Raw genomic sequence first — 20,764 nt, forward strand, 5'->3', positions numbered from 1 at the left:
GACTTCGCCAGGGCTTTAGCTCATGGTGACAACTACAAGAATATAATGCCACGTGGAAAGCCGAAGTACACGGGCCAGATTCCACGCCGGTTCCGGTTTCTATCTGCTTTTTACGACGCCATTATCTTTTCACCAGGCCTTTGTATCTGATGAGCCCCAGGGCACACAACTTAGGGATACTTGTGCCCAGTGATGTGGCTTCTTATTCTTGATTTCCGAGTAATAACTACCGCGTGACTTCTGGCTTGCTCAGGAAGACCAGGGAAAAAATAGGCAACATTTTTTTTTTTAAAGAAACATTATTAGCCGAGGAGAAACCAATTTCTGCACTATGAGGCAAATAAAGGATAAGTAACCAAATGCTGGGTGGGGGCGGGGGAGTAGCTTGCATAAATGGAAACATAAGGAACAAAATTGAGCAGCGACCAGTTCTGCCTGGCTGCACAGAAATGCACTCCCACAGTACAGTCTCTGTTGGTCGAACATAACCAGCAAGTTCCCAGCAATTTAAATCCCTTTCAAGGACTTCAGCAGAATCCATTGGAGGCCCAAGAGAGTCTGGGAACAGTGTTGGAGTTTTTACTAGAATGACAGTTCTCACCATCCTTGGGTAAAAACCCACCATTCAGCTCAGAAGTAGCCTGTTTTTATTTGGTTTACTGGTTCTCCGGGTAGGTAGGGGTTTTGCTTACATAAGGGACACTGATGCCATGGTCTGGCATAGTGATCCATTACTATGGATTTTTCCCTTAGTGCCATTTCTTTATTTCTACTGATCATTTAGCTATGTGATCTTCCTAAATCATGTTCACACAACTCTTACCAGATGTCTAATCAACAAAAATAAAGTACCAGGTGGGTGGAGGCAGTTGTAGACCTCAGCTTGGATCTTAGCAAAGATATTTTTTACTACACGAAGTCATCAGAGTTTGAGACACTTTCCTGTGAACATCAGAAAGATACTTGAATCTAAAGAGTTGAACTCTGGAAGGCCATTGATTTACTACCTACTCAAGTAAGCCAGTGAATTCTTTTCTTTGATATACCTCCTATCCCCTCCCTCCCCACTGAAGCAAGACTTATTGGTGTGTGTGTGTGTGTGTGTGTGTGTGTGTGTGTGTGTATGGTTTTGTTTATTTGGGATATGTGCTTATCTCTTTGTGCATTCTTTTGTTAATTTATGTTTCAGTCTGTCAGTTACACAAAAATTAGTGCTATAAGAAACACACCCAAATCTTACACTTAGGCCCTGAATACGCTATGTGTTTCAAACTTAGTGCGGTGTCTGTAACAGGGTGGTCTGCTGCATGAAAATGCAGTAAGGGATGACATCTGTTAAATGTCACACACCACCATGTTGTACTTTGTGCTGTACTTTACTTAGAATAGAGAAGCCATCTGTCTTGAGTCTCGACACCCATCTCAGAATCTCTTGGAATAATCAAGGTTCCCCTTTCCAGGGGAGGAGCCAGACCTCCTAATGCCATCCATCCCCCCTCCTTTCTCCTTGGAAACCTCCTTCCTCCCTCCCTTCTCCCTACTCCTAAAATGCGACTCTGTTCAGGGGCTTGAACCCAACAAGTACATTTAGGGCTCTTTGATTCTGGAAATTTCTTTCCTTGACATCCCACCCTCGCAAATCTATTGTCCTACATTCTGTTCATCAAAGATAATAAATGTGTGGACTCTGGTGCCACTGTCTTATTATCATTGTTCAACCTGCTTTGTAAGCCTTTCTTGCCTGTCTATAAAACCTTTCCAGGTCACAAAATCAAATTTACCTATTATTTTTTAATCCATCATTCCCCTACACTTTCTGCTGCACTAGATCCCCTGATTGTCTTCCTGTTTGGCTTACACCACTGGCTGGTTTTTCTCATTCCTCTGTGACCAGTCCTTTTGCCGCTGTTGCTGATTGAAATTCCTCATTCCTCCCAAACCATCCACAAACCTTCCTTTTCCCAACATTTTAGGCCGTAACCTTTCTATCTCTCATAGCCCTCATTTACTATGATCTCCATCAAGGTGACTCCTACATCCAGAATATATACCCTTAACCTCAGTCCTGACTTCCACCAATACATTCTCAATGGTCTCTGCACATTTCTGTCATAATGCTCTGCCATTGATTCATCGCCTCAAATAAGCTCCCCTTCAAACTTACCTGTTTTTGAATTCTTCTCTTACTGACATAGCTTCAATCTATTCTTTCCTCTCCCTTGTCATCACTGCCCAAATCATAGGTCCCAAATCTTGTGAATGTATGGTTTTAATTCCACGCTCTCAATTCCTACTGCTCTAACTGCTACTAGACCTTCATTCACATCTAAAACAATCTCTGATATGCTCTGTCCAATTTCTGTTCTAATTATCCCAACACACCTTCACCGGATTCATCTTCCAGGAGAGGGGCAGAGACAGAAAGAGAGACGGAGACACAGAATCCGGAGCAGGCTCCAGGCTCCGAGCTCTCAGCACAGAGCCCAACATGGGGCTTGAACTCATGGACCATGAGATCATGACCTGAGCCAAAGTCGGATGGATGCTTAACCTAGTGAGCCACCCAGACGCCCCTCCCATTTCTACATAATTAAATACCGACTCCACTTCCTTTCCTGACCATCATCCCCATCATCACCCTGAGCTCTCCCCTTCCACTTTATATTTCTAGAACTCATATTTCCAGCCAAGTATAAATTAAGAGGAGTTAAAATTTTGGTGTGCTCTAACGTAATATAAAAGTTGTTCGCTTTCTCCGGAACATCTTGCAAATCCCTGCTTCCAGCCTTTGTTCCTGGAACTTTCTACCCCGATTGACTTCCCTGGTCCTGACTTACTGAATTCCTTCTTTCCAACGCCCAGGTTGAGGTGTCCCTCTTCAGTAAAGCCCGTTCCACCTGCCCTGGCTCCTGGCCAGCTTGTCCTCTGAAGGTCTCCAGGTTTTTGTGGGCTTGCATTCATCTAGCCTTGAACATGGACTAAGTGTGATTTGTTACTGCAAATTTGTCTCTTTGATCTGATATGAATTACTTGGTGGCAAGGACTTTGTCTTCTGTTTCTCTATAGGGTGTTTCTAATGTCTGAAGCCACCAATTATTTTATTTGTTTACAAATTACAGATGTCCTTGATGACATAATGCATGCTGCATGCATTCTGAACTTGATAGGCATCATGTAGATCTCTCCTCCTGCTGCTGCTACATTGCCTCACACATAGTAGGCATTCCAGTGGTTTAAATAACTCCTCCTTGCCAGGCTGTTTTATGGAATGGCTTAGAAATGAATGAAACAAAATGTGCAATGACAGAACTTGGAGCAAGAGATCAAGATATGGTTCAAAAGAAACATGGGATCTACTTTTCCCAACAAATTCTGGTTTTATTTCTTTTATGAGACTACCACCACCCATGCATAACTGTTCAGTTACAAACCATTGTCCCAGGCACAGCTCTGGGTCTCACTTCTCTGGAAAGCTTTTCTTGGCCCCGCCCACCCCCACCCCTTGGCAGTCAGATGTAACTATAGTACTTACTATGTGTGCTGGTTGTTTTGTTTTACGTGTTCTGTTGTTCCACCTCTGACAGTGAACTTCGCAGGGCAAGAACTGTGTCTTGTTCATGCACCCCAGTATGTAGTACCCAATAAGTATGTAATAAATACTTTTGGTTGAATGATAAGACATAACAGCACCAGGCAGCATCTGATTGCTTACTCTCTGCTAGGCATTACGCTAAGCATCTTACCTGCACTATTTAAATCTTACAACAACCCTATGAGGAAGGTACATTATTTTCCCTATTTCAAGTGAGGAAGATGAGTCTCGGAGAGTTAATTTGCCCGAGGTCACAGGTAAGTGATGATTGTGCTCCAGGCCTACGTGTCTAGCCTCCTGCTACGTTACATGAACAATGAATAGTAACCATCTTACTACCATCTCTGTGGAAAGAGGCTCTCCCATTTCTCTCTCCAGGTGTCTCTTGGAGTAAGGAGGTGGGATTTGGTAGTGTTAAATCATTTTGCAGAACTTTTTTAAAGGATCTGCGGGCCTTACGCAGATCAATAAAAACAGTCTGTCTGTGGTGGTGGCATCAGTGTTTTTAAAAAAGCATCCCAGTCATTTTATTGTGAAGCTGGGTTGAGAATCACTGGCCCAGACTGATGCCAAATGCCTTTCAAGTGAAACCTTTAATGAAACTTGGGCCATAGTGGAACTGCCTTCTTTTGTGACCGAGGCCCAAAATTCTGACAAAAACCTAATGATGTTGGCCTAGGAATGTCTTATGAACCATGTAAGGATAGAGGAACATTTGCCCACAAAAATAGGGTGGGAGGAAGATACCAAGGAAAGACCATATCGATAAAGAATTGGTTGAAGATGAGTAGCTTGATGCTATATACAATCTTTTTTTAAATGTTTATTTATTTTGAGAAAGAGAGAGAGGGAGAGAAGGAATCCCACGGGGCACAATCTCACAAACCACAATGTGAGATCATGACCCGAGCCAAAACCAAGAGTCGGATGGTTTAACCAACTGAGCCACCCGGGCACTCCTTGATCCAATATGCAACCTAAAAGAAGCACTGAAGCATTAGAATTGGGGATATGGACTGTGGCTTAATTAAGAATTACACTGTGTCTCAGGATGAGTGAAATGACCTATCACTTAATTTACATCTCCCTTCCTTTGAAATTTCCCCACAGGATACAAGAGGCAACTATCTGTCCTTGGGATTGGGCTGTAAAAAATGATGCAGCTATGCTGTTACAAGTATCAAATGAGAAAATAATGGTGAGGACTTTCTGTGCAGTCTAATGCAATATAAGATATATTGGACCTTGATTTTCACATAGAAATAAAGATGACTCTTGTTTTATCAAAGACCGTTATATACGTATAGGTCAAGTCATGATACGTGAAGCTCTATGTTATTTCTATCTTGCATAATAAACAGGTAGGTTCCTCTGTATCTAAGAAGTGTGTTTATCTCATCCATCTCTCTAGGAGTTTCAGACTTCACCCTGTTAATATGGGCAGGCTAAGAAAATGGAATATTCACCTTAAAATAGAAACAGTTCCCTGAAATATGAGAACTGAAACTAAGGAGACAGAAAATGCAGGGTGTTCTCCCCTGGGAAGCTATCTGCAGACCTTCTGAGGTATACAATAGTCATTCAAGAGAACCTGGAGCCTTGAGAAAAACACAGAGACTTTCTTTTATATAAATTCTTTATGCCTTCCTCCTCTCTCTTACCACCCTGTGGCCCTGAGAGACAACTTGCATATCCATTTTGTTCTTTGATTACCTGAATAGAAGACAGATTCTATTTAATATTAGAGCAGGAGAAACAGCCAGAAATTTGACACAGCAGTTTGTCTAGGTTGTCAAAACAAAATAAGAATTCCTTAGAATTTATCAAACAGTATGTGAAGAGTCTTTTTATTTACTAGAGTAAATATGACACAATGGATAGCTTTAGAACAAGCTAACATTACTATGGTTCAGGCATGTGCAACTGGTACAGTTCAGTAGTACATAAACGACTCGAATGTACTAGGGGCCAGAAACTTAAATTACAAAATATAGTCGATATTACAATTAATACAGATATAGGTAAGTAAAAACCATTGCTTTCAGATTCTGCACACTTAAAAAAAAAACATAAACTTTATACAATAATTGAAATTATGCATTTCTACTCAGAGTATCTTACAAACACACATAAGCCTACAAAGTCATGGTCACATTTTGGTTTTGTTCCAGTGATGCACAGTCCCATGAAATGTTCTGTTTCGTGTGAAATAAACATTGGGCTGAGGTGCAACAGGTGCCGAGTTAAAAATATCTCCATAAAAATGTTTAGACTAAAATAGTCCTCAGCATCCTAATGTGTAGGATTATTTTTGGAGAGTCCTTACAAAGAGTCCTTATGAATTCTAGAAATAGAAGCAGTTCAGTGTATTTTGTCTTTTTTTTCTTTTTTAACACGAGTAAACAAATACTGGATTTAAAGTGCAGCTTCTTTCTCCTCTCCCTCCCCCAAGAAGATCAGTTCCGTATTGCTGGAGTCTCCACGGAAGGTTGGAAACAAACTGAGCGACGGTCAAGTCTGTTTGTCTCGAAAGTCAGTGATGGCCTTCCACAGCGTGCAGAGTATTCCTCCCCTGGTTAGAGACACAAGGACATGATGAAGACGACACCCTATTTGGAAGACTGCCCTTGATACAGAATAGTGATTCTTAGCCTCTAGCTGTTCTGATCAGAACATGAAGATCCAAAGTCTTACCAGTCATCGTGTATTCTTTTTGTACCTGTTTTCTCGTCAGCCCTACGTGCCTTTCCTTTCCGCCTCCACAAACTAGCAGGTCCTAAAGCATCATTTTATTTAAAAATTTTTTTTAATGTTTATTTTTGAGAGAGAGAGAGAGCGAGAGCTGGGGAGGGGCAGAGAGACAGAGGGAGACACAGAATCTGAAGCAGGCTCCAGTCTCCAAGCTGTCAGCACAGAGCGCACTGTAGGGCTTGAACCTACGAGCCGTGAGATCATGACCTGCGCTAAAGTGAGACACTGAACCATCCCAAAGCATCATTTTAGATTTCTAGCAGTCCTGGAATGTGTCTTTACGCATATGCTTGGCCTGACAGAAAAAACTATCCTAAGAAACCCTATCAGGTTATACAGGGCATGTGGATGGCAAATCAGCAGCTGTCCTAATATTTCTAATAGGTATGGCACAATCACGAACTAAATTAGAGCATTTGTTAAAGGCAGCTTTAAAAGAACCTCATGGTCTCAGTCTGCTGTATTATCAAGAAAGTCTTTTAGTTGATTTGCATTTACTAATATAGAAATACTGGTTATAAGAGTGCGCAGTAAGAGCCTGGTCCAATGGACACAGTTTACCCGGAGCAGGTGAGAACCGGAGAGTGGAGCTCAAGTTCCCTCAGCTGGTTAGAGCTGGCGAGGGGCCCAGCAGGGACAGGAGCCCAGACTTCCCTGCCCAGGGCACTTTCTCCATTATGAAAAAAGAATAGAGAAGTGGTACCTTAGTCTCAGGCATTTTAAATCATCACGTGTAACATAGTAGAGAACATCCTCTAGTGAATAATCCTCAGCCAGAAACTGTGGAGAAGGTAGAATATGCACAGAAGTCAGATGTTTTGCACACCTTTAATAAATAGTAAACTCTATCCATAATCTAGACATTGGCAATCATTTAAAAGTAAACCTAAAAGGAAATCTACTAAAAAACATAATCTTCTGAAATTATTAGGGAAAAGTACTGCCCCCACCCCGTTATAAAATAATTACAAAGAAATACATCAGTTATGATTTCTGAGTGTGTAACAATTAAATGCAACACAATTTTGCAATGGCCTTTTAATGAATAGATAAAACTCATTTGTAATTACATCTGCTGCTTATAAGAGAATGTTTGTATTTTAGAGGTTTGTTGCTGTGTTTATTTTTCTCAAGTGGATAAAAAGTGTTCCTGGAAAGGTATTGTTTATACTTAATTTCTGAACTTATTTTTCACAGCTAATAAAAGGTATTTTCTAATAATTACTATGTAATCAGAGTCCTGAATTTAAACTGAAGCTTTAATTTTTAATTAAAAAAGGGGGGGCAATGATTTAGTGGATCATCAGTTACTACTCCTTAATTGTGATTTGAGTTTTAGCTCCAGGAATAAATATTTTGGAGAACTTGAATGGACCCATGATTCCCCAGAAGCAAGAGAGTTATTTAAATTTACTTAGCAGTAGCTTGTTCAATGCAGATTTCTAAGGAAACTCTAAATTTTATCTGGTAAATCAATAAATTATCAAGTAAAGAGAAAAGATATCTTTATTCTTAGTTATTTAAAAAAATTAAATAGAAAGCTAAAGTTTTAATGTAATATTGTATTGGGGCCCTTTCTATAAAAAATATGACTTCTTATTGTGTGTATGTGCATATACGTGTATGTCTGTGTGTATGTGTATATACATGTATGTAATCTTAAAATGTAAGTGCTATTCATGCTGATTACCAAAGTCTGTAAGGAGCAGACGGGAATTAGGTTATTATAGATATAATATGGCTTAGAGGGAAAGTGTTTGTTCCTGACACAGGTTGACTGCCTAGATTTATTTTATTAAGCATCAATACAGAGCTACTGCCCGGCAGAGTCTAACAATGTTGCAAGAGAATTAAAAAGTTAAACAAAAGAGAGAATTAGAAACTTGAAGATTTTAGTTTTGTCTTGATTTTTCCATTCATCCTCATTTTCAATTCAAAAATATAAAAACCCTTAGGGGTCCTAGACCACAGAGCTTTTGCCCGCCTCCCTGTCTTTGCACATACTGTGTGCCTACCCCGAAAGATTTTCCCTTCTCATCTGCCCCTCCCCCAATATACATACAGACAGCCTGGTTTCTTCCTACATACTCCTTTCGACTTGAGCTCATTCATCACCTCCTAAGAGAACATTTCTCAACCTCTCCCTCTCTCTGTCTCCTAACTCCTGATAACCTTTCCTGCATAGAGTTTACCAGGGTATCCTTACGCTTCATCTGTGGAATTATTTGATTTCCATCTGCGGATGCTAGTCTGTAAGCCGCAGGAGGGCAGGCCTGGGCCTGAGTTGCTCACCAGGGTTCATGCCCCATGCCTCGCACGCGGTAGGCATTCAACATTATGAAGCAAAAGAAAAGCTTGTCCCACGGGCAGTTTTCTTTACCCGACTTATAGTGTCTTCATCAGCTCCCTTTTCTCTCAGCCATTCAGCAAGTTCAGACTCTTCAGCATTTGTGCCCAGAGAATCCCGGTGACACACAGGCACTCCAGGAATATCTAGGACAGAATTAGCGAGGGAGGGACATTCTTAGCTTCTCTTAACAGAGGTCATCTGAGACCCTCCCACCACTCAAGAGACATTTATTAATACTTTAAAAGATTTTGCTCAATCAGAGTATAATAGAATTGAGATTGGCAGGATACGTGGTAATATAAACAAATTCTTAAAGACTACTAATAAATGGAGAGGCAGAAGCAATAATGTAATGATACCCCACCTCATACTTTCATATCAAGTTTATTTTCTTAGAATAAACTCATTGCACCAAAATTGTACTGTGCGTTTTTCATGCAACAAACATGAGCATAGTTAGTAGAGAACCACATAATTACATAATGGTCTCTTTTTTCACTAGTTGCAACAATATGGAAAAAAAAAAGCATAGAATATACAAGATACAAATGCAAAAATGACAAAAATAGTATTATTTTTATTCTAGTAATCTCATTGCAAAAATTTTAAAAAGAAATAAAGACCAAAGAAGCAGAGAGCCCTATTTACCTCAAATAATCTCAGGAAAACATGACCACGAATCATTATTTAAAATTAAGGCCTATCAAAATTACAGTTTGCTACAATTAAGAATTGGACATTTTTTAAAAGCAATTTCTGCTTGTAGCTGTGGTACAAGTGACAGGTGCCAATTAAGCCATGAAATAAAACTGCCCATTGGCTTTCTCAGCTTTTTGTGGCCGCCTGGTGTAACGGGGTGACTTTAGCATTTTCTGTTATTCACCTATTGGTTGGGACTTAAGCTTCAGGTGTTTAATTTCGTGGTCTTTTTCTTCAATAGCTTGATGAAGGAGTGCTTGTAATTCTTTCTCTTTCTGAACCAATTCTTCCAGTAATCTGAAAAATAAAATTATATATATATATATATTTAATTTGTTAACATTTATTTATTTTTGAGAGGGAGAGAGAGTATGCGCAGGGGAGAAGGAGAGAGAGAGGGAGACACAATACTCGAAGCAGGCTCCAGGCTCTGAGTGTCAGCACAGAGCTGGACGCAGGGCTCAAACTCGTGAACCGTGAGATCAAGACCTGAGCCGAAGTCAGACACATAACCGACTGGGCCACCCAGGCACCCCATGAAAGAGAAAATTCTATCAGTTGACAGGATAATAAAGCTGGAGTAGCCAGAGTGACCTTCTAGATCTAGATACGGGCTTTTCAAGCTATAAGGAACACAGACACCCCTGGGATTTTATTGAAATGCAGATCCTGTTCCAGTAGTTCTTGGGGTAGGTCTGAGATTCTGCATTTTTTTTAGGCTTATTTATTTTTTTAGTAATCTCTACACTCAGCGTAGGGCTCAAACTCATGACCTGGAGATTAAGAGTTGCATGCTCTTGACTGAGCCAGTCAGGTGCCCTCAGATTCTGCATTTCTAATGAGCTCCCAGGTGAGACTCCTGTTGCTGGGCCACAGATCACCCCTCCCCCACCCTCATGTCAAAGTAGCAAAGCTCTAGAAGACTTGCACTTCCAGTCAAGAATTCAAAATCTCCACCCTGACTGCCAAAATCTTCAGAGATGTTTTATTGTTTCCTTTTATGACCATAAATGGCAAACAAATAGATATATAAAGTAAAATAAAATATATATAATATTAACAGACCTATATTTTACATGTATGACTCATCAAAAAAAAAGATGATGATGGACTATATAATAATCAGTGCAAAGCAGAAGGACAGTCATTTTTTTTTAACAGGGAAAATGTGAGAACTATAGATGAGATCACCTATAGTACCTGGCATATAACAACTACTCAGTAAATGTTAACGGTTGTTGCTAGGATTGTTGTAGGCATTCCTGTCCTTCCTCTGCCTCTCAAGGAGGCTGGTGACGTGGGTAAAGGGGTAGCTGTGTTCCTGGTACATTTGGTTCTTAGTTGACACCCGATGATACATTCTCCAAAGAAACAAAGAGAAACATATTACTGATGCCATAGTTTTGCCCATGAAACGTTCACTATGCAGTGGAGAGCCACATGGACACCTGCTCACCATTTCTAACACCATTCTCTGAAAAAAAAATTCCAAGTTAGGAAGGGAGATGCTCTGATTTTTCAGGAAACTACCTTTGGGTGACTAGGATTCAGAATTCCAGAAAGTTAAGGTACATAGTCATTCATAAGATCATCAAGATAAACTGTCGTGTACCCTCTTAGCAAACTATTTGTTTTGTTTTCTGGGTATGGAGAGACTGAAGTCAGGACCAGATGCCGGTCCAAAAGTTTGTTTCTGCTTCAGCTGACATGCTCTGAAGGCAACACAGGCCCAACTGAAAGTCAGCCCTGAGCTTGAATCCTGGCTCAGCCACACTCTTCCTGTGTGAACTTTGACAAATTACTGAGCGCCTCTCGGCTTCAGTTTTCTCATCTGTGAAAATGAAAAGTAAAACTTCCCTAACGAGACAGCAGTAGCTAACACGCCAAGGGCAGTGCCTGGCTGGCAGTGAGGGCGATTCTGTTTCCTCCTGCAGCCTCAGGCCCTGGGAAAAGAGCCCTCCCAGGGCTCACGAGGGGTTCCTTCTCCTTCCCCACAGGACACAGATGTGAGGCCCTTGGGAGAAGGGATCAGGGTAGCATTAGGCAGCAGAAGTGGGACAAAAAGGAAAACTCTCGACAGGCAGCCAGAGAAGGTGGTTTGAGGAAGACTGGCTGTTTAAAGACAACTGCGGAGGGGCGCCTGGGTGGTTCAGTTGGGGAAGCGTCTGACTTCAGGTCATGATCTTGCGGTTCATCAGTTCGAGTCCTGCATCAGGCTCTGTACTGACAGCTCCCACCCTGGAGCCTGCTTCACATTCTGTCTCCCTCTCTGTCTGCCCCTCCCCCACTAGCGCGCACGCGCTTTCTCTCTCTCAAAAATACATAAACATTAAAAAAATTAAAAAAAAAAAAGACAACTGCGGAGTAAGCTGCACACAATTAGGTGGACTGAGCAGTAGGAAGCGAAATCGAGAGGAAAGCAGAGGCTCAAGGGAGAGTTTTATCTATACCAGCAAGAGGCAAATTCGAAGAAATGGATAGCAAGCTCAGCATGAATTTTTAAGTGGGCAATTTGTTGGTTTTGTCTTCCTTGCTAATTTACATGTATGGAATAGTGATGACTATTCCGTTGTTTTTGTTTTTTCCTTTTTTTTTTTTTTTTTTTAAGAACACAGTGACTTTTTCTAGAATTTAACCTATGTGTGTCTGGACTAGATATTTTATTTTTACCTTTAAAAGCCAGAACCTAACATTGGAAGAAGGGCACTGACAGGCCACTTCATTTGTCCCAAATCCAGCTCTCAAAAATGATTTAAGAACATATCCAAACTAGGCCATCAGTTTTATTTTTCCTTTGCCTACAAGTTAACAGGGAAGTTCTGCAAAATTAAGGCAATTGCCTGCCCCTCTGTTCCAGAAAAGCTTGGTAAAGCCATCTGCCCTGAGGTTGATTTTTTAACTCAGATGGGTGGGGGTGGGTAATTCTGGAATCGTGTCCTAGATAAACAGTCAGCTCTGGCTGAGTTAAATTTTAGCTAACTCTGCATTATCGTCCTGCATTACTGTCCCAATAATTGCCATCAAGTGAATTATTTCCAGAACATTTTATGTAAACATATAGGGAAATATAAGTAAAATATGCATTCTAAAGCCATCCTGTTATTTTCTCCATTTGGTATTATTATCGGTGATCTAATAATCGAGAGCTGGATAAACCTGATTTACTTTGATCAGTGATTGTCCTAAATATAAGCTTAAGATTTCTTTTTTTTTAATATGAAATTTATTGTCAAATTGGTTTCCATACAACACCCAGTGCTCCTCCCAACAGGTGCCCTCCTCAAAGCCCATCACCCACTTTCCCCTCCCTCCCACCCCCCATCAACCCTCAGTTTATTCTCAGTTTTTAAGAGTCTCTTATGGTTTGCCTCCCTCCCTAACTTCTTTTTTCCCCCTTCCCCTCCCCCATGGTCTTCTGTTAAGCTTCTCAGGATCCACATAAGAGTGAAAACATGTGGTATCTGTCTTTCTCTGTATGACTTATTTCACTTAGCATAACACTCTCCAGTTCCACCCACATTGCTACAAAAGGCCATATTTCATTCTTTCTCATTGCCAAGTAGTATTCCATTGTGTATATAAACCACATCTTCTTTATCCACTCATCGGTTGATGGGCATTTAGGCTCTTTCCATAATTTGGCTATTGTTGAGAGTGCTGCTATAAACATTGGGGTACAAGTGCCCCTATGCATCAGTACTCCTGTATCCCTTGGGTAAATTCCTAGCAGTGCTATTGCTGGGTCATAGGGTAGATAAGCTTAAGATTTCTAACGTGAGGGCCACAACCTTTCCTAAACACTAAATCTAACATTTCCTAAATCTAACATTTCCTCTAAGTTTATTTGGCAACAGATGGACCTCTATAGACCAAGTGATCTTCAACTAAAAATTACAGACGTGATCAATCTCTCGTTTCCACTGCTTAGTACCAGAACAGCTGCCCTTTTTTTTTCATGCATGAGGTGATATTACTAGAAACAGAAAAAGGAGGCTCATAATCCTATAGATTTCACAGATGTAAGTGTAAATACGTAGAGAACTGTGTGGGCTGTTGTGAAAAGGCAACCATGCTCCTAATGCAATGAAGAAACAGGGCAAATTGTAGCCTTTTCAGCAGAGATGGGAACACGTGGCAGGCAGGCCCTCAGCCAGCTGCTCCCCTCAGAAAAGCAGCCCTGAGGGGCCGTGCATGGCACGGTGCAAGTATGGCGGACAGAGGACATGGACAGGGTGTAAGCCAGGAGAACTCTCGTCGTCTAAGGAGAGAAGGAAAAGGCTGCATTCAGGACAGGCAGGTTCTATTGACATAAGCCAGGGCATATAGACAGAAGGTTTTAGGGCGAGAGAAGCAAATACACCAGCTTACTGGTAAATAATGTAGCTTTATTGCATGTATAATTCTGACCATGGGTGGAGGAGGAGTTGGGGATGGTCCAGAACAGTAAGGATCGAACATTCCTCCTCCAGAGATCAGAGAGGGGTATTAACAACAGCTCATTCAGGATCGGAGGACAGAGGATAAACTAAAAAGAAACATGACTAAAGTTAACACCTACTCTAATGGACGCAGTGTCGTGATTGGGGTGCTGTCTGACAAGAGGAGGAAATGAAGGACACTAAGGATTTTGAAGGAAGGAGGATTTTGAAGAGGAGAAAAGATTCAAATTCTTCCACTAAAGTAGTAATGATGCCCAGTAAGAGCTGGGTTTCAGAGGACAAGATTAAGATCTGGAAGTCAGGGAGAAAATTTCCCTTTTTTCAGTAAGATTTCGCTCTATGCAAACCATAGATGATACATATGGATTTACTTAGTCATGCAACCAAAATTTCTGTTTCTGAGTATAGGATGAGCTTTACTATTCGTACTAAGCTTGGTATTCAAGCTTAACTTTAAAAACTTAAAACTCAAAACTAGAAATAACATATGTTTATCTCCCTGGTGAACAACTAAGATTTTCAACTAAGTATTTGAACTTCTATTGATTCACGCCGCCCCCCCCCAAAAAAAAGGTTTTTACTATAAACTGTAAACCCAGAGTCAGAAAGTCAGTTGCCCACATTGTCAACTGTAGCCAGCACCAGGAAGCTATAAATCATAGACTCAGCCCCTGAACTGTGCCAACATCTGTGAAGAACAGGAAATATTTACTCTTCACTTAATCACCTTAACATGTAGATTCTATATTACCAAATTCTCCAAGAAAAATTAAAGTCCAGATATGACACAGCATATTCCAAATGAAACAGAATCCTAAATGCAATCAACTGCTCATTCTTTCAAGGTTCTGAAATGCAAAGCTTCAGCACCATTAAATGTATCTTTTCAAAAGCAGAGATCTTCCTCTCCTAAAAGAACAGGATATTCCAAATCACAGGCTTTCAAGAACATGGACTTTCTGTCTTTCAGCTGTCTCTTGGATGATACATGCTGCTCTGATTCTGTGTCCAAGATAGTCTCTGAAGTTACAACTATTGTGAAAATCTCAGTGTACTTGGAGATAAATCAGTAATCAAAGGAATGGTGCTGAATAAGGCTTGAATTGGTAGAATACGCAGAAAATGATTTTGATTAAGGAGACAACGACAAACCGCTCTTGTTTGATCAAGAAAGGTATCAAGCCAAGTTTACGTGAATGGGACAAAGGAATCCTATTTTGTTTTCTCTGTGGACCAAACTGTAAAGAAAACCTAAATGCACTTACATAAGAGTAAGGGAAAAGAAAGCCACTCACGTGAAAATAGGACTTACCTATTAGTTTCTATTTTCATCCTTCCAAGCTGCACATTGAGTGATCGGTGAGCATTTTGGGAGTCATGGGATACAGTAGAACTGAGCGTGCTCACCCCTGAGGTAGCCACGGCATCTTCAATGACAGCATGAGGTCTTTGGACAGTTTGGTTTGAAGGCTGTTCCTCACGCTCATCTTCCGCATCCAAGTCTTCTTGATCCGCGGTATCACTCTCAGATGCGAGGCTGAAATGTGGCCTCAGTTCTGTGAGGCGTAGTATCAACAACAGTGTTAATAAAATCTGACTAATTCATTTCCTAAGACATGAATGTCCTCTCCCCTGCTATCAATATGGATTCCAAAATGCTTTTCCAAAAGTAGGGATGGATTTTTGTGCGTTAATTTATGCTTTCTTTCCCAGCGAATCTGCAAAATTCACACGATGTATTAACTCGGAATGATCTAATTCACACAGAAGAAAAATGATCACACTGCACATAAGATATGTGGGAAAATGCTAAAATCGGAAAGGCAATTATGTAAAAACCTGTTAACATAAACATTTGTTCATGCAAGTGAAATCCATTTTTTAGATTACGTAATATCTGGCAACTATTAACTACGACGTTCATAATCTAAGTGAAGTCAGGGTAGCAGGATCTGGACTCCACACGCTATGATGGCACATGGAGCTTTTATTGGATCACAGAACCCACCAAGAATCTGACGAAAGCCATGGAGATTCTCTGCAGAAGGAAAGCACATTCATACAACATTTTGCCCAGATATCCTGAGTCCCTTTGCCACGGGCTCCAGAGAGTCCATGAACCACAGGTCAAGAGCCCCTGTGTGGGGAGATGGCTCCAGGGGGAGGAACAGACGATCCCTTCCCACCACCAATGCAGCCACCAGGGCAAGGCGACCAAAGGCTGACTGGGTAACAAATCCTCCAGGTAACTCTTCTTTCCTTACTTTACTGGACCTGTGGAAGGTATTTTCCTCTAAATCTCTGGCTGCTGTGTCTTTTCTTCAGACCTTTTTCTATCCACCATCTGGAACCTAGAACCTGGAACCTGGAATTCTACCCTTCACTTTTTTTATATTTCTTACTCTCCATAGCTGATCTCATTCAAATCTATTAGAGTTGAGTATTTGTAACGTGTGGATAACAAACTATATTTCCAGCCCCGATCCTGTTGCATCCGATACCTCCTAGATATTCTTGGTGGGAAGCCAGCACTGCAGATTCAACAGTCTAAAAAAACACCTCATGTCTTGCCCATAACAAAAATCAGAGTGCCCTTCCTCAGGGGCCAGGCTTATGTAGCTCTGACTTCCTTTATCTCTCTGTTTATTTATTTATTTTTTAAATTTTCACTGTAGTAAAAAAAAAAAAAAAAAAAAAAAATGCCTGGCCTAAAATTTACCATTTTCACCATTTCTAAGTACACAGTTCAATATTGTTAAGTATATTTGTATTGTTGCTCAACCCCTATTGAGAACTGGTTTTAAAGTTGCAAACTTTTTATAAGTTTCATCTTGCAAAACTGAAACTCTATACCTATGAAACACCGACTCCCCATTTCCCCTCCCCCATTGTCTTTGGCAACCGCCTTTCTACTTTCTGTTTCCATGAGTTGGACTACTCTAGGTGCCTCACGCAAGTAGAATCATTCAGTAATTGTCTTTTTGAGACTGGCTTATTACTTCACTTAGCATAATGTCCTTAGGATTCATCCATGTTGCAACACGTGTCAGAATTTCCTTCCCTTTTCAGGCTGAATAATATTCCACTGCACGTACATACCACATTTTGTTTATCCATTCGTCAGCGGACACTTGTGTTGCTCCCATCTTGGTTTATTGTAAATAACGCTTTTATGAATGTGGGGGTGCAAATACCTCTTTGAGATCCTGCTTTCAATTTCTTCTTTGGATATATATCCAGAAGAGGAATTCCTGGATCGTATGGTAAGTCTAGTTTTAAATTTTTTGAGGAGCTATTATGCTGTTTTCCATACTGGCTGCACCATTTTATAATCTCACTACCAGTACACAAGGGTTCTAACTTCTTCACATCCTGCCCTTTATCTCGGAAGGTTCACCAAGCCCCCACCTCTACTCTGCTTTCTGCATCATCTCTTTTCTCTTTCCAAAATTCCATTTCCTAATTCATCTAGAGTGGGAGGGCCTCAAAATCAGGTGTTTTACTTTTGTAAACCTAGAACCCAGTACAGAGGTTAGGACATATTAGCCTCTCAAAAAATGTTGGCAGAATGGAAGAGTTATACTCCTAGGATTACTTGTATTTATAAGGCAACAAAATAATTTTAAGAATCTTGCTTTAAAAGTAATTTAAGAAAGTGCAATTCTAGGTTAAATTAGAACACAAGATTAGCTCTTTTAAATTTTTCTAAAATTATTCTTAAATTTCTTTTATGGTCTCTAAACTGAAAATTAAAAAAAAAAACAATTAAAAAGTTTTATTGTGCTGTTGACTATAATGTCGCTTTTGGGGAGGGAAAATTTCTGATATTTATTATTATATTTAAACATCTCCTTACATAGCCCTAACTCTGTATGTTTTATCATAAATTTCAATTTTATATATGTGTAAAAGACTGAAAAAATTCTCTCCGATAATCTGAATCAAGTAGAAAATTGTAAGCAAATGCAATACTTTGTTATTTTGGACTTTTGTGGTGGCCCCCTGAATACACATCATCAAATCACACATCGTAAAATATGCAAGTGAGATAGAGCATCTGGTCCTTGTCCTCAAAGATGTAATAATCTAAAGGAGAACTAGAATGCATATGGGAAGAGCCATAAGAGCAGGTACAAAGATAACATGAAATTATAAGCACAAATTAGATGATCTCAGTTATAGACCTAGCAACCTATACCATTCACACGTACATGTATTAGGAATGCTAAAGAGGTAAATAAAGTACATCTGCAGTGACTAGATCCAGTGGTGGTTCAGTCATTGATTCAGGGAAGCAGAAGAGCCTAAGCAGGACTCTGGAGGAGGGGAAAGCCTTGGCTTGGTGGAGAAAGGGGCAGAGGTGTTTGAGAGAAGGAAGTTCAACTGATGGTCCAGAGCCCGCTGAGAAGAGTGGAAGGCAGAATGGACTGTCAGGAGAGAGGCAAGTGTCAGGAGAAAGGCGGGGACTCAGGGGGCCCTGTAACGAGTGGGTAGCACTTAAGCCCATGTGTGGGAAACCAGAGCCAGTGCCGGTTTCTAATACGGCAAGAGGGGATCAAACAACAATACTATTCCCACTTCCCTACCCGCAGCCACCACCCCAACTGGTTCCTTCCCCGGAGAATAATCAGACCAAGCTTCTTTAACCCCAGGTATTTCTGATAACAAGTAAGATCACAATCTGTGTCAGTGCAGTGGAAGCTCATGGTTCAGAATGCTGGTCATCTTACATTAATGTGGACACAGGGCACATGAGTAGTTCAGCCTCACTGGTAATAGTACCCAGTACTTTAGCAGTTTTAAAATTTTTTGGTAATGTAGTTGGTATGCCTACATTATCAATTCTCTCTTAGCACTGCCAACATGGTCTCTATGCTCAGCACTTCTCCATCTGGTCACCCACAGCCAGACTGTAACAACAGAGACTCGATGTTGCCAATCATCTGAAGGCTGATTCTTGATGACAAGTGAGAAAACTGCCTGAGAAAAAAACTCCAAAGGGGCTTGCACTGTACTCTCTGTTCTGTGTGCTCTTTTTGGGGGGAGAAAGAAGATTGAATACTTTCTTTATTTTGTACTTTTTATTTTGAAATACTTTTAGAATAACAAAAAAGTTGCAGAAATGGTACAGAGAGTTCCTGTATATCCTTCAGCAGCTTGCCCCAAACTTGACATCTTACAGAACGGTGGGACGAGGATCCAAACCAGGAAATGGACGTTGATACACCACGAAGTAATCCATAGACCTTATTTGAGTTTCACCAGTTTTCCCACTGATGTCCTTTTCCTGAACCAGAATCCCACACTGCATTTTGTTATCATGTCTCCTTAGTCCCTTCCAGTCTGAGGTAGTACCCAGCTATTTCTTTATCTCCCACGACCTCCACACTTTTGAGGAGTACTATGACCCTCCTCTGGAGTTCGACGTCTTATGTTTAGGTTGAGGCTGTGCGTTTTCCGGGAAGAAAACCACAAAGGTGATGCTGTTCGCTACTAAGGGTCTCACATCAGGAGGTACAGGGTGATGTGTCCTATTACTGGCAATGCTTACCTTGATCGCTTGGTAAAGGAGGTATCTGCTGGTTTCCCCACGGGAAAGTCACTGTTTTCCCTTTGCAATTAGTAAATAATCTTGTGGGTAGATACTGCGCAACCATTCAAATATCCTGTTTCTCATTACTCCTGTGCCTACTAATTTCAGCAGCCATTGATGTTTCTTGCCTGCAGGAATCATTACTGTGCTGTTTGCTGAATGGTGATGTTCTATTTCCCTCATACCTGCTACCTTTATTAACTGGAATTCTGTAAAAAAGAGCGGGCTCTTTTCCTGCATTTCTTTGTGTATTCAATTATTTATATTCGTGTAGACTTACAGATATTTAGTTTATTCTAATAGGCTATTATTATTTTATTTTATTGCTCAAATTGTTCTGGCTTACACTTTTGGGAACTCCTTCAAATGGGTGTGGTCTGCGGTGTCCTTTCAAAAACCCTCCATCCATTTTGGCACTTCCTTACTTTTTGGCATCACCGAGATATTCCAGGCTCACCTGTATTTCCCCTACCCCAGGCCTGGAATCAACCATCTCTCCAGGGAGCACGGATTCCTTTTACTGGAAAATGGTGTTTAGATACTAAGATTTGGGTCCTCTCGGTGGACAGACCCAGGAAATGTATGCACTAATGATGACATACATTTCAATATGTCATATACATTTTATTTGTGGTGTTCTCTCTAGAAGGAATTTTTAACAAGGGATTGTGAAGACAAGCATTTTTTTTTAACGTTTATTTATTATTGAGACACAGAGAGACACAGAGCATGAGCAGAGGAGGAGTAGATAGAGGGGGAGACACAGAGTCCAAAGCAGGCTCCAGGCTCTGAGCTGTCAGCACAGAGCCCTACGTGGGGCTCGAACTCACAAACGGTGAGATCATGACCTGAGACGAAGGCAGACGCTTAACGGACTGAGCCACCCAGGCGCCCCAAGACAAGCATTTTTAATGCAGTTTCTTTGAATCTCAATTGTATAACAAAATCTTTAGGGACATTCAGAAATTTGATGGAACTCTCAACTACTTGAAATCAATTCCTCTTGTTCACATATTTCATCATTTATGCATTGGCATACAAATGCATATGGTTTCCCCCTAACCTGGGAGGAATATAAAAAATACTTCTTCTAGTTATTGTCCTCTAAAATTTCCACTTTTTTGGTGGCTCAGTCAATTCTGCATTCAGCTCTTGATTTCGGCTCAAGTCATGATTTCACAGTTCAGGAGATCAACCCCTGCATCCGGCTCTGTGCTGACAGCACAGAGCCTGCTTGGGATTCTCTTTCTCTCCCTCTCAATCTGCCCCTCCCCTGCTCGCTCATTGGCACTCTCCCTCTCAAAATAAGTAAATTAATTTAAAAAAATTCCACTTCTTTT

At 40.7% G+C, this 20,764-nt stretch overlaps 1 protein-coding gene and 1 long non-coding RNA gene across 5 annotated transcripts in view; one reads left to right on the forward strand and one right to left on the reverse strand.

Annotated features, from left to right (window-relative positions):
- Positions 1 to 65: 65 nt before the first annotated feature.
- LOC122220418 lies at positions 66 to 6,292 on the forward strand. The gene is made up of 3 exons (XR_006202836.1): positions 66 to 1,015; positions 4,703 to 4,790; positions 6,045 to 6,292. It is a non-coding gene; the product is annotated as an uncharacterized LOC122220418 (long non-coding RNA).
- Positions 5,176 to 20,764, reverse strand: part of MAP3K5 (mitogen-activated protein kinase kinase kinase 5) — a 204,324-nt gene continuing 188,735 nt past the window's right edge. For all 4 annotated transcript variants that reach the window (XM_042939914.1, XM_042939913.1, XM_042939915.1 and 1 more), the window contains 5 exons: positions 15,144 to 15,387; positions 9,577 to 9,689; positions 8,724 to 8,836; positions 7,047 to 7,123; positions 5,176 to 6,164 (listed from right to left, as the gene is read on the reverse strand). In XM_042939914.1, coding sequence (XP_042795848.1) covers positions 6,104 to 6,164; positions 7,047 to 7,123; positions 8,724 to 8,836; positions 9,577 to 9,689; positions 15,144 to 15,387 — 608 coding nt within the window. In that variant the 3' untranslated portion in view covers positions 5,176 to 6,103. The remainder of the gene's footprint in view (positions 6,165 to 7,046; positions 7,124 to 8,723; positions 8,837 to 9,576; positions 9,690 to 15,143; positions 15,388 to 20,764) is intronic.

The sequence above is a fragment of the Panthera leo genome, chromosome B2, assembly GCF_018350215.1.
Source record: "Panthera leo isolate Ple1 chromosome B2, P.leo_Ple1_pat1.1, whole genome shotgun sequence".
Classification (NCBI taxonomy): domain Eukaryota; kingdom Metazoa; phylum Chordata; class Mammalia; order Carnivora; family Felidae; genus Panthera; species Panthera leo.